Source organism: Pan troglodytes, chromosome 23, assembly GCF_028858775.2.
Source record: "Pan troglodytes isolate AG18354 chromosome 23, NHGRI_mPanTro3-v2.0_pri, whole genome shotgun sequence".
NCBI classification, from domain to species: Eukaryota; Metazoa; Chordata; class Mammalia; order Primates; family Hominidae; genus Pan; species Pan troglodytes.
In genome coordinates this window covers 24237933-24255495 of record NC_086016.1, presented here as the reverse complement: position 1 = coordinate 24255495, position 17563 = coordinate 24237933, and the positions used below count along the sequence as shown (strand labels likewise).

The window sequence follows — 17563 nt, the reverse complement described above, 5'->3', positions numbered from 1 at the left end:
CATAAAAGTGAAAACAACAGACACTGGTGACTATCAGATGAAAAAGGAAGAAGGGATGAGGTATGGGCTAAAGACCTATCTGGTGGGTACACCCACTGCCTGCATGATAAGGTTGCTTGGACCCCAAGTCTCAGTGTCATACAATATACCAAAAGCAGTAAGTAATCTGCCTTTGTACAATTTAGTCTATAATAAACATAGAAATTATGTTAAAAATACAAACTTAGAAACTAAAAAAAGAATGAAAAACACAAACTTTTATAATTATCCAAACAATCTTTTATTGGCATAAACTAAGAAAGTGGACAGAATGAGTAAACCAAATACTCAACTCCAATTTACATACAGTGAACACATTTTTCAAAACAACACCAAAAAGACACAATGGGAAAAAGAGAGCCTGTTCGATAGATGATTTTGAGCAAACTGAATATTCACATACAAAACACTGAAATAGGACCATTAAATCATGCAACACAAAAATCAATGCAAAATACATTAAAGACCTAAAACTCAATCCTGAAACCATAAAACTCCTACAGGAAAACACAGGGTGCGCGTGTATTTTAGAAAAGAAATCTATGCACGCAGGCTGCTAAAGTTATTTTAAAAACGTTAAAACAAAGGAAACACTCTTAAGAAAACACCCATAGACAACGTAATGGCTTGGCAGATTCACTGAAAAGCTGGGGACCCGGTTCCACAGAGCAGTGGAACAGATTAGAAGACCCAGATATAAACCCGCACACCTGAAACCATCTGACGCTTGAAAAAAATCAACAAAAATAAGCGATGGAGAAAGCACTCCCTATCAGTAAGCGGTGTTGGGATAAGTGGCTAGCCAGATGCAGAAGAAATAACACTGGGCACCTGTGTTTCACCACGTAAGAAAGCAACTCAAAATGAATCAAAGATTGAAACGCAAAACCCGGGGCCAGGGGCAGTGGTTCATGCCTGGAATCCAAGCACTTTGGGAGCCAAAGCGGGCAGATGACTTGAAGTCGGGAGTTCGAGACCAGCCTGGCCGACATGGTGAAACCCTGTCTCTAAATAAAAAAACAAAACTTAGACAGGCACGTGCCTGTATTCCCAGCTACTCAGGAGACTGAGGCAGGAGAATCACTTGAACCCGGAAGGTAGAGGGTGCAGTGAGCCGAGATCGCTCCACTGCATTCCAGCCTGTATGACAGAGCGAGACTCGGTCTCTAAATAAATACATGAATACATAAAAATCCAAGACCTGAAATGAAAAAATCCTGCACGAGAATCTAGCAAATACCCTTCTTGACACAGGCTTTGGCAAAGCATTTACATATCAAGTCCCCAAAAGCAATGGCGACAAAAAAAATTACGATAAGTGGGACCTAATACACAAGAGCTGCTGCACAGTGCAAGAAACTACCAACAGAGCAAACAGACAGCCTATAGAATGAGGGAAAATATTCCCCAACTATGCATCTGAAAAACATCTACTATCCAGGATTTATCATAAAGAGCTTAAACAAATAAAATCAGAAAAAAAAAAAACAACTTATAAATAGGCAAGGGACATGAACACACACTTAAAAGGAGGTGTACCAGTAACCAATGAGCATGAAAACATGCTCAATTTCACTGATCATCAGAGAAATGCAAATCAAAAACATACTGAGATACCATCTCACACTGGTCAGAATGGCAATTATGACACACGGTCCACAACAACAGAGGCTGGTGGGGCAGATGAGCAAAGAAATGCAGGTCCACTGTTGGGGGAAATGCAAACTAGTTCAGACCCCCTGGAGAGCAGTGTGGACATTTCTCAAAGAACTTAAAACAGAACTACCACCCCACGCTGCAACCCCACTCCTAAGGATCTACTCAAAGGAAAATCCTTCCATCCAAAACACACATGCACTCGTATGTTCATGGTAGTACTACTCACAATGGTAAAAACATGGAATCAGCCTTGGTGCCCATCAGCGGTGGATCAGATAAAGGAAATGTGGTATATACACACCAGGGAACACTACACAGCCATAAAAAACAAGTCCATGCCCTTACCAGAAACGTGGGCAGAGCCGTTACGAACAAAAGGCAAGAACAGAAAACCATAATTTTCAAAATAGCTGCAAAGGTCAGTTGTGAATATTCTCTCCACAGACAAATCATAACTCTGGAGCTCACAGAGATGCTAGACACTGCAACTTCATCATGGTGATACGTTTACATAGATCAAATTGTCCCCTACAGCCGCTGGTTATACACACATACTCTACGGCAATGAAATTGCTATCCCATTTTGGTAACATTCATTCTCACCGGAGTGAGATGATATCTCAGTGTGGTTTTGATTGACTTCTCGTGAGGATCAGTAATGTTGATTCAGAATCTTTTACCTGTGCATCCATCTCAGGTCTTCAGGTCCTTCACCCAGTCATACACATCAAATTGAAACAAGTTCACAATAAGTTGGCAAACATCGCTAACCACAAGCAAAATCTAAATTAAAACCACACTTAGATACCATCTCATTTTTTGCAACAAGAAAAAGACAAAAAAAACACTCAAAGAAAGGTAAATGCTGGTGTGTGTTTCCAGAGAGAGAGACACTCTTCTCCACAGTTTGTGAGAAGGTAAACTAGTACACACGCTACAGAAACCGCTTGGAGGTTCCTCCAAACCTTAAAAGACTCCAACTACCATTTCAATCAGCAATTCTACTAGGAATACGCTCAAAGCCATTGAAATCAGGACACCAAAGATAGATCTACCCACCCGTGTGGATTCCAGCACTGTTCCCAAGAGCCACTATAAGCAGTCAACCTACCTGCTTATCCCCAGATGAAGGGATAAAGAAGCTGCTCCACATGTACACACTGGGATACTCTTCAGACAGAAAACCACAATGAAATCATATCGTGGGGAACCACACGGTTGCACCTGCAGGACATGATGGTAAATTAAATGAGCGAGGGGGGGAGAGAAACAAACCTTGAGTCATCTCACTCATGCAGAATCTGAGAAACTCTATCTCAAAGACCTGGCGACCACAATGTTGGTTTCCAGAGATTGGGGGAAAAGAGGGGTAATGGGCAGGGTTTGTAAATGGGTACAAAGTTACACATAAATGAGAGGAAGAAAATTCTGTTGTGCTATTCCACAGCAGGGTGACAATGGTTAAGAGTATCAGCACATCACTTTCAAAGCAGCTTGATAGGAGAATACTGAAGGTTCTCACCATAAAGGAATAAACAATGGGAAAAGGTAACAGAGACAGTAAGTACTCTGATTTCCTCATTCCACAATGTATGCATAGACCAAAATGCCCCACTCTACCCTCTCATTGTATTGTTCCTTTACTATGCAACACATTTGTTGAAAGAAATAGAAATGTGCACTGCTAATACTCACATGGGACCATGAAGTGCCCTGAGCTTTGTCCTTAGCAATCCTGAGACATCCAGACTACATCGGATACATCACTCCCTGATTTCAAATTTCAGGGAAAAGCTAGGGACCCGCTTCCACACAGAGCAGTGGAACACAAGAGAGGACCAAGAAGTAAACCCAAACACTGAAAACTATCTGATCTAACACAGAATCCACAAAAGTAAGCAAAGGGAAAAGGACACCCTATTCAATCAACGGTGCTGAAACAAGCGGCTAGCCATGTGCAGAAGAATAACACTGGGCCCCTCCCTCTCACCAGACACAAAGAGGAACTCAAGATGAATGAAAGATTTAAATGTAAACACTCAAACTATTAAAATCTTACAAGAAAACTTGTAAAATATCCTTCTCCACATAGGCTTTGGCAAAGCACTTAGATGGCTAAGTCCTGAAGAGCAATGGTGACAAAAACAAAAATGGACAAGTCAGACCTAATATCTCAAAGAGGTGCTGCACAGCAAAAGAAACTACCAACACAGTAAACAGACAGAGTACAGAATGGGAGAACATGTTCCCAAACTGTTCATCTGAACAACATCTAATAGGCAGAATCTACAAGGCCCTTCAACAAGTCAATCAGGGGAATAAACAGAAAAAGAATATCCCATTAATAAACGGGCAAGGGACGTGAACACACACTTCTCAAAAGTTGACAAGCAACCAACAAATAGGAAAACGTGCTCAAACTCACTCATTATCAGAGAGCTGCCAATCAAAAGCATGACGAGATGCCATCCCACACAGGTCACAATAGTGAGGACCATGCAGGCAAAGAACACATGCTGGCGAGGCAGCCGAGGAAAGGAAACGCTGGTATGCTTTTTGTGGGGATGAAAACTATTACAGACACCGTTGAAAGCAGATCAGGGATGTCTCAAATTGCTGAAAACAGAACTACCATCTCATCCAGTAAGCCCATTCCTATGCATCTACCCAAAGGAAAGTTAATCCTTCTATCCAAAAGACACAGGCACTCATATGTTCATGGCAGTGTTATTCACAATGTCAAAGACATGGAATCAACCTAGCCATCAACAGTGGATGAGAGGCCGGCAAATGGCTCACACCTGTAATTTTAGCACTTTGGGAGGCCAAGGCAGGTAGATGGCTTGAGTCCAGAATTCGAGACCAGCCTGAGCAAAAGGATGAAACCCCATCTCTACAATAATACAAAAATTACCAGATGTGATGGTGGGCACACGTAGTCCTATCTAATCTGCAGGCTGAGGTGGGAAGATCACCTGAGCCCAGAAGATGGAAACCACAGGCCACTGTCATAAGTGAACTAAGGCCCAAATAGAAAACCAAATGCCACATGTTCTCACTTGTAAGCGGGAGCTAAACTTTGAATGGACTCAAACATAAAGAAGAGAACAACAGACACCTGGAATGACCACTAGACCAATACAAAAAATAAGGAAGGGGAGCACGTGCTGAACACCCATCCTGTTGGGCCTCTGCTCACTTCCTGTGTTATGGGGTTGCTGGCACCCCAAGACTCAGTGTCATGCAATCAACAGATGTAACTAACTTGATTATGTACCCTTTAAACTATAATAATGAGAGTAGAAAGCATTAAAAGAAAAATCCAAGGTTAGGGTGCTGTGGTTCATGCCTCTAATCCCAGCACTTTGGGAGGCCAAGATGGGCAGATCACAAGGTCAGGAGTTCACGAGCACCCTGGCCAATATGGTGAAATCTCGTCTCTACTAAAAATACAAAAACTAGCCTGGCGTGGTGGCGGGTGCCTGTAATCCCAGCTACTTGGGAGGCTGAGGCAAAAGAATCACTTGAACCCAGGAGGCACAGGTTGCAGTGAGCCGAGATCGCTCCACTGCACTCCAGCCTGGGCAACAGAGCGAGACTCTGTCTCAAAAAAAAAAAAAGAAAAAAGAAAAGAAAAGAAAAGAAAAATCCAAGGTTAGAAGCAAAGAAAATAATAAGTGAAAAAGCAGTCTGTAGTTATCCAAACAATCCATGACTGTCACAAACACAGAATGAGGACCCAAGTGACAGAATGAGGTAGCCAGATACTCAACCCAATATGTTATGTAGGGAACCCATTTTTCAAAACCCCAAACAGACACAATGGGAAAGGGAGAGTCTGGTTCAATCAATGATTTTATCTACAGGCAAAACGCTGAAATAGGACGCTTACATTTCACAATACACAAAATCAACACAAAATGAATTAAAGACCTAAACTCAATCTTGAAACTGTAAAGGTCCTATAAGAAAACACAAAGTGGGTGTATATTTTAGGAAACCTGTATCTATGCACACAGGCTGCAAAAGGTAAAAAAGCATCGTAACATTCAAAAAAAAAAAAAAGTGGACGGGTAAGGTGGTTCATGCCTGGAATCCCAGTACTTTGGGAGGCTGAGGCAGGCAGATGACCTGAGGTCAGGAAAACGAGACCAGCCTGGCCAACATGGTGAAACCCCATCTCTATTAAAAGTACAAAAATTAGCCAGGCATGGTAGCAGCCGCCTGTAATCCCAGCTACTTGGGAGGCTGAGGCAGGAGAGTCGCTTGAACCTGGGAGGCAGAGGTTGCAGTGAGCTGAGATCGTGCCATTGCACTCCAGCCTAGGGGACAACAGCGCGACTTCATCTCAAAAAAAAAAAAAAAAAAGGCTGGGCACAGTGGGTCATGCTTGTAATCCCAGCACTTTGGGAGGCCGAGGCGGGCAGATCATGAGCACAGGAGATTGAGACTATCCTGGCTAACACAGGGAAACCCTGTCTCTACTAAAAATACAAAAAAAAAAAAGAAATAAAGTAGGGAAACTACACCCACAGACAATGCAAGTCTTGGCTGTGTGCGTGCGTGTTTGTGTGTGTTTTGTACAAGTGGGGTGTTGAACACAAAAATCACTGCTAACATGTGAAACTATAACCATATGAGACTAGGGACACTTTACAACTTCTACAAGGAAAAGAAAACGATGAAACAAAAAAAAAGGCATCTTAAAGACTGGGAGAAAATTATTAAAAATCCTACCCCTGAAAAAGGTTCTTATCTAACACATAAAATAAACTGACATGACTAAGTGAAAAACAACAACAAATATCCAAGGTCAGAGGATCTAAATAGATCTGAGTGAAAAGAAGGCAGGAAACTGACTCACAGGTGACAGTTTCTCAATATCACTAATCCTCACAAAAATGTGAATGAAAACCATACTCGGTTACCATCTAATTCCACCTAGAATGAGTATTATAAAAAACAAAAGTCAAAACTGTTGAAGGCAATGGTCAGTGTAGACTTGCAGAAAAACAAATCTTCTACACCCTTTGTGGAAATGAAAATTTCTATACACACTACAAGAAACTTTTGGAAGCTTCTTAAAAAATAAAAGGTAGGCCAGGTGAGGTGGCTTACACCTGTAATCCCAGCACTTTGGGGGGCCACCACGGGCGGATCACCAGGTCAGGAGTTCGAGACCATCCTGGCTCACACAATGAAACCCCGTCTCTACTAAAAATACAAAAAATTAGCCAGGCATGGTGGCGGGCACCTGTAGTCCCAGCTACTTGGGAGGCTGAGGCAGGAAAATGGTGTGAACGTGAGAGGTGGAGCTTGCAGTGAGCCAAGATCATGCCACTGCACTCCAGCCTGGGTGACAGAGCAAGACTCCATCTCAAAAAAGAAAAAAAGTAAAAGGTAAAAGTACAACTGCCACTCCAACTAACAATCCCACCACTGGGTACACGTTTAAAGAAAACGATATCCCTGTGTTGAAGAGGTATCTGCCTTCCCATGTGTCCTGAAGCATGAAGCACTAGTCACAATAGCCAAGATGTGGAATCAAGCTGTCTATCCACAGATGAAGGGATAAAGGTTGAACCGCAGTATATATACACGATGGAACACACTTCAGCTGTAACACTTGGGGAAATCATGTCATCTGCAACCACATGGAGAAACCTAGAACACAATTAGGCAAAATGAAATGAGTCTGCTAGGGAGACCCACGCTGCATGACATCAGGCATATGGAATCCAAAAAACATTGTCTCCTAGAAGCAGAACTTCCAGTAGGGGTTACTAGAGGCTGGGGAGAGCAGGGAGCCTGGGCAGGGATGGGTAACGGGTACAGAGTAACGCTCAGATACGAGGAATCCATTCTGGTGTTGTATTGCACAGCAGGGTGACTAGGTGGCTAGGGTCCATAGAATCTAGGAGCTCCACTCATCCAAAGACTACAGTAGTGGCATAAAAATGAATCCATTAACCTAGGGACATAAGACAACCTAAACACACACCTCTATGCAGTCAACATATTTTTTTCAAAGGAACGCCTAGAAGATGCAATGAGGCCGGGTGCTGTGGCTCATACCTGTACTCCCAGCATTTTCAGAGGCCGAGTCGGGTGGATCACTTCAAGTCAGGAGTTTCAGACCAGCTTGGCCAAAATGGTGAAATCCCATCTCTAGTAAAAATAATAAAAAAAAATTAGTCAGATATGGTGGCACACACCCAGCTACTTGGGAAGATGAGGCAGGAGAATCGCTCGAAGCAAGGAGGCAGATATTGCAGAGAGCTGAGATCCCACCACTGAACTCCAGTCTGGGAGATGGCATGAGTGAGACTCTGTCCCGAAGGGAAAAAAAAAAAAAAAAGATGAGATGAGGGGTCAAGAGTCTGTTCAACTGAGAAGTCTGAAATGACTGGATAGCCACATACACAAGAATGAAATAAGACCTTTATGTTATACAATACACAAATATAAACTCAAAATACATTAAACCCTACACACAAGACCCAAAAGCATAAAATTGCTACAGGAAAACACAGAGTGAGCTTAAGTTTTGGAAAACCTGAATCTAAGCTGGCAGCTTATAAAAGAAAACAATAGAAAAAAATAAAAACAGAAAAAAAACCATTTCCAATAATAGAAGTCAAAAATTCTAGTTTTTGTTATTGACCTTACCTTACAAAAATAATCACTGCTGACTGGGGACAGTGGCTTATGCCTGTAATTCCAGTACCTAGGGAGGCCGAGGTGGGCAGATCACTTGAGGTCAGGAACATGGTGAAACTGTGTCTCTACTAAAAATACAAAAATTCGCCAGGAGTGGTGGCGCACACCTGTAGTCCCAGCTACTCAGGAGGCTGAGACAAAAGAATTGCTCGAACCCAGTAGATGGAGGTTGCAGTGAGCCAAGGTTGTGCCACTCCACTCCAGACTGGGCAACAGAGCAAGACTCCCAAAAGAAAAGGAAAAATAAAAAAAAAAAATTACCACCAACTAAAATAATAATCAAGAAATAAAGACACAAAAAACCTGAAAAAATTCTGCCAGTAAACAATGTACCAACCAACACTCAGAAGGCATTCTTCAAACAGAAAGGATATCATGATAAACCCTGTATCTAAAAGAGGTTATCTGACATTTGGAAGAAACTAACACCCCACTGAGGAGCAAAACACCCAAAACCAAGTAACCCAGCCAAAACTGGGCAACAAACCTGAACAGACATTACTGAAGAGACAACATGCAATTCACTAACAGGTTAAAAAAAAAAAAAAGGTGGTTCTCAACATTGCTAATCATCTCTAAACTGTAAATGAAAATCACACTCAGATACAAACTCACTCTAATTCAAACAAAAAAAAGAAACCAATTATTTCAAACAAATACCCTGGGGGGAGCTATATACATAGATACTCTTATATACTGTTGGGAGAAATCACTGTTATCATAGGCACTATGAAAATCTCTTGGAGCTTTCCAATCCCAAAGTTAACTACCATTTCATCTGGCAATTCCAACAGTGGGTATATACTTACGGACACTGAAATCACTATATGGAAGCCATAGCTGCCTTCCCAGGTTGAGCGAAGCACTACTCACAATAGCCAAGGTATGCAATTAACCTACCTGTCCATCAATTAACGAAGAGATGAAGTAATATCGGCATACAGACACAGTGAAATACGCCCCATGAACAAAAACTGATGACGTAACGTCCTTTGCGGCAACATGGATGGACCTGGAAGACATTATGTCCAATGGAATCAGCCAGGCAGAGAAAGACAAACACTGCATCATCTCACCCAAGTGGAAGCTAAAAAAGAATTATCTAAGTGAAACGAAGGTACAGTGGTGGTTATCAGAGGCTGGGGGGAGGAGAGGGCATGGGCAGGCACTGGTGATGGGTACAAAGTGGCACTTCCAGGGCAGGAACCAATGCTGGTGATCTACTCCACAGGAGGGTGACTACAAGTAACAATATGGTAGCCTCTTTTTCAATAGACCTATAAAGGAGGAGAACACTGAAGGTTCACACCACAAACGAAAACTAGCCATGGGAATAGACATGCAAAACATGCAGATCTCATCATTCCTCAAGGATATACATGTAGGAAAATATCGCACTGTACTCCCTAATTTTGGACATGTATTACAAACTTAATTTTAAAACTATAAATGAACAATGCTAAAATTCATAGAACCATGGAAGACCCTGAAAATCCAAAGCGATTCCCAGAAATAGAAACTCACTTGAAGGCTTCACCTTCCTCGATGTCAAATTACACTGAAAAGCTATACTTATTCAAGCTCAAGAAACTGCCATAAAAAGAGAAACATACACCATTGGACAGTATTAGGCAGCCAAGAGACAAAAATGCATGTACTTATAGTCAACAGATTTCTAAAAAGAACCCCAAACAAAATGGGAAACGACTGGTTCATTCTGAAAATGGCTTTGAGGAAATGGGAACCCCACACACAAAACAATGAAATAAAACCTTGTTTTCCATGACACACAAAAATCCATTCAAATCACTTCCACCTACAAACACAAGACTTTCAAGCTTAAAACTTCTATGAGAAAACCGAGGGTGAGCATTCGCTTAGCGAAACCTGAATCTATGATCACAGGTGGCTAAGAGAAAAGAAGATCAAGAAAACCAGACAAATATACTCACTGCCAAGGGAATGAAACAGAAATTAGTATTTCTCTTGAGTAAACATAAACCCACTGCCAACAAAAGAAACACGTATGGGAACACATACAAAAATGAAGAGCTTCTTCACTGGAATAAAAAGAAAAAAAAAAGTGAAACAGCAGGCATCGTACACACTGGAAGAAACTGGTAAGTAATCACGTATCAAAGGGAGGTTTCTAGTGAACATTTACCAGAAATTAACACTACTATCAATGAAAACACACCCAACCAATGAAAACTGGGCAAGGAACCTGAGTAACACAACAAAAACTAGGCAGGAAACCTGGGTAGTCACGTGGCATAAGTACACATGAAATGGGTTACCAGGTACAAGAGCCGGGCGCAGGGGCTCACGCCTGGATTCCAAGCACATTGAGAGGCTGAATAAGGCAGATCACCTGAGGTCAGGGATTCGAGACCAGCCTGGCCAACATGGTGAAACCCCGTCTCTACTAAAAATACAAAAATTACACGGGTATGGGGCGCACACCTCTACTCCCAGCTACTCAGGAGGCTGAGCAGGGAGAATCGCTTGAACACAGGAGACGGAGGTTGCAGTGAGCTGAGATGGCACCATTGCACTCCAGCCTGAGCAACAAGAGAGAAACTCCATCTCCACAAAACAAAAACAAAAAAACAGGTAAAAGAAGGGGTTTCTCAACATCACTGTTTGGGATCAACTCATTTCAAACATATAAATGAAAACCACACTCAGGCACCATCTCAATCTAACTGATATGAATATTGCCAAAAAGAAAGACTGTGTTTGAAATAAGGCAAAGGCTGGTGAGAAGGCAAAGAAAGGGATAATCTTACACACTACTAAGTGGAATTTTAATTAGGAGGCGCTCTAGGAAAAACAGTGGAAGGTCCCTGAACAAATTAAACATGCGCCTAACATGTAATGTCATCATCCCACCCATGGCTACCCATGGAGAGCAAATGAAATTAGTATGCTGGAGACAAAGCTTCCTTCCCCTCTTTCTTGACACACTACTGACAATAACCAAAAGATGAAATCAACCTACCTGTCCCTCCACAGATGAAGGGATGAAGAATCTCCAGGACACAGGCACAATGGAATACTTTTCAGCCATCAAAATTCAGGGCATTTTATCATTTCCCGCAACATGCCCGCACCTGCAAGATATTATGTTCAGTCAAATCAGAAAGGCAGAGAAAAGAGAAAGATCAACCCTGCATGTTCTCATTCATGTGGGAGCTGAAAAGTTTTACTCACTGAAGGTGAAAATACAGTAGTGGTCACCACAGGCTGGGTAGAAAACAGGACATGGGCAAGGATTGGCAATAAGTATGCAGAGAGTTAAAGGAGAGTTATTCTGGTATTCCACTCCACAGCAGGAAGAATGTGCGTAACTATATGGTTGTGTCTTTCTCAAAATAGCTACCAAGGAGGATACTGATGTTCATATCTCCAAGATATAAGACCTATACATGGTCGCCAGGCGCGGTGGCTCAAGCCTGTAATCCCAGCACTTTGGGAGGCTGAGGCAGGTGGATCACCTGAGGTCAGGAGTTCGAGACCAGCCTGGCCAACATGGTGAAACACTGTCTCTGCTAAAAATACAAAAAAATTAGCCAGGCATGGTGGCAGGCACCTGTAATCCCAGCTACTCGGGAGGCTGAAGCAGGAGAATCACTTAAACCCGGGAGGTAGAGGATGCAGTGAGCCGAGATCACACCATTGCACTCTACCTTGGGCAACAAGCGCAAAAGTACATCTAAAAAAAAAAGACCTGTACATGGTCACAGGCACAAGAAACTCCTTGATTCTATCCTTATGCAAGGTATACAAGTTTCACAATGTCCCACTTCACTGCTATTTCTGGACATGTGGTATGAACCACACATTTTACAAAATGTTAACTATACACAGCTAAAAATTCACATGGAACCACCAAAGACCCTGAATATGCAAAGCAATTAATACGAAATACAAACTAGATTGGAGGCCTCATGCTCTTCATCTTCAAATTACAGGTAAAAGCTCTACTTATCCAAAGACTACGACGGTGGCATAAAAAGAATCCATGCACCTGTGGACATTAACAGCACCTAAACGCACGCCTGTATGCAGCCAACACATTTTTCTCAAAAGAACGTCTAGAAGATGCCATGAGGCCGGGTGCTGTGGCTCACAAATTAAAACCTAAACACATGACCCAAAAGCATAAAATGGCTACAGGAAAACACAGAATGAGCTTAGGTTTCAAAAAACTGGAATCAATGTTAAATAGTGAGAAAAACAAAAGAAGGAAAACACTTCCAACAATAGAAGTCAAAAATTCTTGTTTTTATTATTGACTGTATCTTACAAGAATAATCACTGTGAACTAAAATAATAACCAACCAGTAAAAAAAAAAAACCTGAAGAAATACTGCACAGTGAAGAAAACAATACACCAACCAACACTCAGAAGGCATTCTTCAGATAGAAAGGACAGTATAAGGAATCATCTATCTGAAAGGGGTCATCTGACATTCGGAAGAAACTAACATGCCACTGAGGAGCAACACAAACAAAACCAAGTAACCCAGCCAAAACTGGGTGACAAACCTGAACAGACATTACTGAAAAGACAATGCACAATTCACTAACATATAAAAAAGGCGGTTCTCAACATTACTAGTCATCTCTAAACTGTAACTGAAAATCACGCTCAGGTACGGACTCACTCTAATTTGAAAAAAAGAAGCGAATTATTTCAAACAGATTCCCCGGAGGAAGTTGCATACACTGATACTCTCGTTGGGAGATACTCTGTTGGGAGAAATCACACTGTTACTACAGGCACTACGAAAACCTCTTGGAGCTTCCCAAACAAACAAAAAGAAAACTACCATTTCATCTGGCAATTCCAGCAGTGGGTATATACTTATGGACAATGAAATCACTGCATGGAAGACATAGCTGCCTTTCCAGGTTGACCGAAGCACTATACACAATACCCAAGGTATGCAATCAACCTACCTGTCCATCAACTGATGAAAGGATGAAGGAACTTTGGCATACAGATGCAACAAAATACACCCCATCAACAAACATCGATGACATAATGTCCTTTGTGGCAACATGGATAAACCTGGAAGACATTATATTCAGTGGAGTCAGCCAGGCAGAGAAACACAAACACTGCATCATCTCACCCATGAGGAGACTAAAAAAGAATTATCTAATTGAAAGTGAAAGTACAGTAGTGGTTATCAGATGCTGGGGGGAGGAGAGGACATGGGCTGGCACTGGTAATGGGTACCAAGTTGCACTTCCAAGGGAGGAATTAATGCTGGTGATCTACTCCACAGGAGGGTGACTACAAGTAACGATATCATAGGCTCTCTTTCAATAGAGCTAGAAAGGAGCGGAACACCACAAACAAATAAAAACTAGACATGGGAATAGATACGCAAAACACCCTGACTTCATCATTCCTCAAAGAATGCAAGTAAAAAAAATCCCACTGGACCCCCTAATTTTGGACATGTATGACAAACCCAATTTTAAAACTATAAATGAACAATGGCAAAATTCACAGAGAACCATGGAAGACCCTGAAAATCCAAAGCACTTCCCAGAAATAGAAACTCACTTGAATGCCTCACGCTCCCTGATGTCAAACGACATCAAAAAGCTATACTTACTGAGGCAGCAAGGAACTGGCATAAAAATAAGAAACATATGCCATTGGACAATATCAGGCAGCCAACAGACAAACCTGAATATACTTACAGTCAACAAATTGCTCAAAAGGCTGGGCACGGTGGCTCACATCTGTAATCCCAACATTTTGGGAGGCCACAGCAGGTGGACCACTTGAGGTCAGGAGTTTGAGACCCGTCTGGCCAACATGGTGAAACCCCGTCTCTAATAAAATGAAAATACAAAAATTAGCCAGCGTGGAGGCGTGTGCCTGTAATCCCAGCTACTCAGGGGCTGAGGTGGGAGAATCGCTTGGATCCTGGGGGTGGAGGTTGCAGTGAGCCGAGATCACACCACTTCACTCTAGCCTGGGCGAAAGAGCGAAACTCCATCTCAAAGAAAAAGAACCCCAAACAAATAAACTGGGAAACGGCTAGTCCGTTCTGTAAATGACTTTGAGAAAACTGGAAACCCACACACAAAACATGGAAACCTCCTTGACTTTATCCTTTATCCTTATGCAAGGTACACAAGTACTGCAATGTCCCCATTGCACCCCTAATTCTGGACATGTAGCATGAACCAAACTTGTCATGAAATGTAACTACACACAACTAAAAATTCACATGGAACTACCACAGACTCTGAATATGCCAAGCAATCCTAGGAAATACAACCTCGTTTGGAAGCCTCACACTGCTCAATTTCAAATTACATGGAAAAGATCTACTCATCTAAAGACTATGGTAGAGGCGTAGCAGTGAAACCCTGCGGACATAACTGAACCTAAATGTACATCTCTATGGAGTCAACACATTTTTTTCAAAAGAATGCCTGGAAGACGCAATGAGGAGTGGGATGTCTGTTCAATTAATGAATCTGAAAATACTGGATATCCACATGAAAAAGAATGAAATAGGACCTTTATGTTACACAATACGCAAATATCAACTCAAAATAAATGAAAACCTAAACACAAGACCCGAAAGTGTAAAACTCCTACAGAAAAACACAGAGTGAGTGGAAGTTCAGGGCAACTTAATCTATGCTCATAGGTTGCCAAAAAACAAAAAACAGGAAATATATGGAAAATACACTCAAAATCAATGAAATGCATCCAAATTGTGATTTTTCTTTCTGGCCTGACCCAAAATCGCTGCTAACAAAAGGAAAACTCAACACGTGAAAAAGAAAACTCAAGAACTACAGCATGGTAAAGGAGGCAATGAACCAATCAACAATGAGAAGGTATTCTTCATACAGGGAGGGCATCATGAGGAATCATTTATCTGGAAGAGGTTGTTACATGGCATGCACAAGAAACTAATGCTACTAAGAAGCAAAACATGCAAAACCAAGTAACCCAGCCAAAGTTGGGCGATGAACCTGAAGAGACGTTTCTCAAAAGTCCCAGCCACTCGGGAAGCTGAGGTGGGAGAATCACCTGAGCCCCGAGAGGTCAAGGATGCAGTGAGCCGAGATTGCACCACTGCACTCCAGCTTGAGCAACTAGAGCCAGACACTATCTCAAAAGAAAGAAAGAAAGAAAGAAAAATAATAAAAGAGAAGAAATAAACTATGCAGAGAAAGACAAACCACATCGACTCACTCAGGAGGAATCTAAAAAACTTTATCTCATAGAACCAGTAAGCATAACTGTTCTTCATGCATAAGGGTTCTTCATGCATAAGCATAAGGGTTCAAAGGTGGGGCACGGTCAGGGATTGGAAATGGGTACAAAGTTACATATTCCATGAGAGGAATGAAACCTGTAGTTCTATTCCACAGCAGCAGAGTGACTAGGTCTAACATTATTCGTGTGTAGTTTTCAAGAAAGCTAGAAAAGAGGATTCTGAATGTCTTCACCTCAAAGGAATAATAACTCTATGAGGCAAGAGAGGTGCATACCCTGACTTCATCATTACACAATGTACACATGGACCAAAGTGTCTCATTCTACTCTCTGGTAGTACACCTTTACCATAGGGTAAATTTTTGCAAAGAAATTTAAGGGAACAGGCTGAGCATGATGCCTCATGCCTGCAATCCCAGCACTTTCAGAGACTGAGGCAGGCTCATAGCTTGATGCCAAGAGTTCAAGACCAGTCTGGCCAACATGGTGAAACCCCGTCTCTGCTAAAAATACAAAAATTAGCTGGGCATCATGGCACACACCTGTAATCCCAGGTACTCGGGAGGCTGAGGCAGGAGAATTGCTTGAACCCAGGAGGTGGAGGTTGCAGTGAGCCAAGATTGCACCACTGCACTCCAGTCTGGGCAACAAAGAGAAACACTGTCTCATAAAATAAAAAAATAATAAAAAAAGAAGACGTTCAAGTAATCAACGGACATGAAAAAATGCACAACCTCACTAATCATCAGTGAAATGCAACTCACAAACACAATGGGATACCATCTCATGCTGGTAAGAATGGCCATTTTTCCAAAGTCAAAACAACATGCTGGCGAGGCAGGAAAGGAAAGGGAATGCTGCCACATTCTTGGTCAACGTGGAAACGTTCACACTGTGCAAAGCAGTTTAGAGACTCTCAAAGAACTTAAAACAGAACTACCATCAGGCCCAGCAATTCCACTACTTGGTACCTACCCAAAAGTCAATAAATCCTTCTATCAAAAAGACACATGCTCTCGTGCATTCATGGCTGTGCCATTCACGAGAACAAAGACGTGGAAGCATCCTAGGTGACCAGCAACAGAGGATTCGACTTTTTTTTTAATGTGGGGCATGCACACCACAAAATACTACGCAGCCATAAGAAAAACACACAATCATGTCCTAAGCAGCTTGGATAGACCTGGGGACTATTATGTTTAGCAAACCAAGGCAAGAACAGAAAACCAAATACTGCATGTTCTCACTTATGAGTGGGAGCTAAACAGTGAATACACTGGAACATAAAGATGGAAACAATAGACACTGGGGACTATCAGATGAAAGAAGGAGGCAGAAAGGGGGTGTGGGCGGAAGAACCACCTGACGGGCACTTTGCTCACTGCCTGGGTGACGGGATCAGTGGCCACAAGCCTCAGTGTCATCAAATGTTCACATGTAACTAACCTGCAATTTAATCAAAATAAGTCGATTATATAAATTTTTTAAAACAGGGTTTCCCCGGGCACAGTGGCTCCCACAAGTACTCACAGCACTTTGGGAGGCTGAGGCAGGCAGATCACTTGAGCCGGGGGTTCGAGAGAAGTCTGGGCAACATGGCAAAACCTACCTCTACAAAAAGTACAAAAAAATTAGTGGGGCATGGGGGTGCCCACCTGTAGTCCCAGCTACTTGGGAGGTTGAGGAGGGAGGACTTGAGCCTGGAAGGTCAAGGCTGCAATAAGCCAAGATCGCAGCGCTAAACTCCAGCCTGGGTGACAGAGCGATAACCTGTCTCAAAAAAAGCAAACAACAAAAAAATAGGATTAGAATATATTATAGATAGATAGACACATACATACATGGATGATAGATAAAACCTACAGTCATCCAAGCAATCAC

The 17563-nt window shown here is 42.1% G+C and overlaps 1 protein-coding gene across 24 annotated transcripts in view; it reads right to left on the bottom strand.

Annotated features, from left to right (window-relative positions):
• LOC104003703 (uncharacterized) overlaps nucleotides 1–17451 on the bottom strand; it is a 65302-nt gene extending 47851 nt beyond the window's left edge. For 15 of the 24 annotated variants that reach the window (XR_008541867.2, XR_010156190.1, XR_010156191.1 and 12 more), the window contains exons 1-7: nucleotides 17338–17451; nucleotides 14140–14274; nucleotides 13384–13495; nucleotides 11420–11531; nucleotides 9319–9430; nucleotides 7774–7866; nucleotides 2810–2922 (exon numbers count right to left, since the gene is read on the bottom strand). Coding sequence is in view for 13 of the 24 variants with exons in the window: in XM_054676064.1 (XP_054532039.1) it covers nucleotides 2810–2851 (42 nt within the window). In the remaining 11 variants the exon portion in view is untranslated. Of the gene's footprint in view, nucleotides 1–2809; nucleotides 2923–7773; nucleotides 7867–9318; nucleotides 9431–11419; nucleotides 11532–13383; nucleotides 13496–14139; nucleotides 14275–17337 lie in introns of those variants that run through there. The other 9 variants (XM_054676066.2, XM_063808308.1, XM_054676067.2 and 6 more) reach the window with 5 other exon arrangements.
• Nucleotides 17452–17563: the final 112 nt, after the last annotated feature.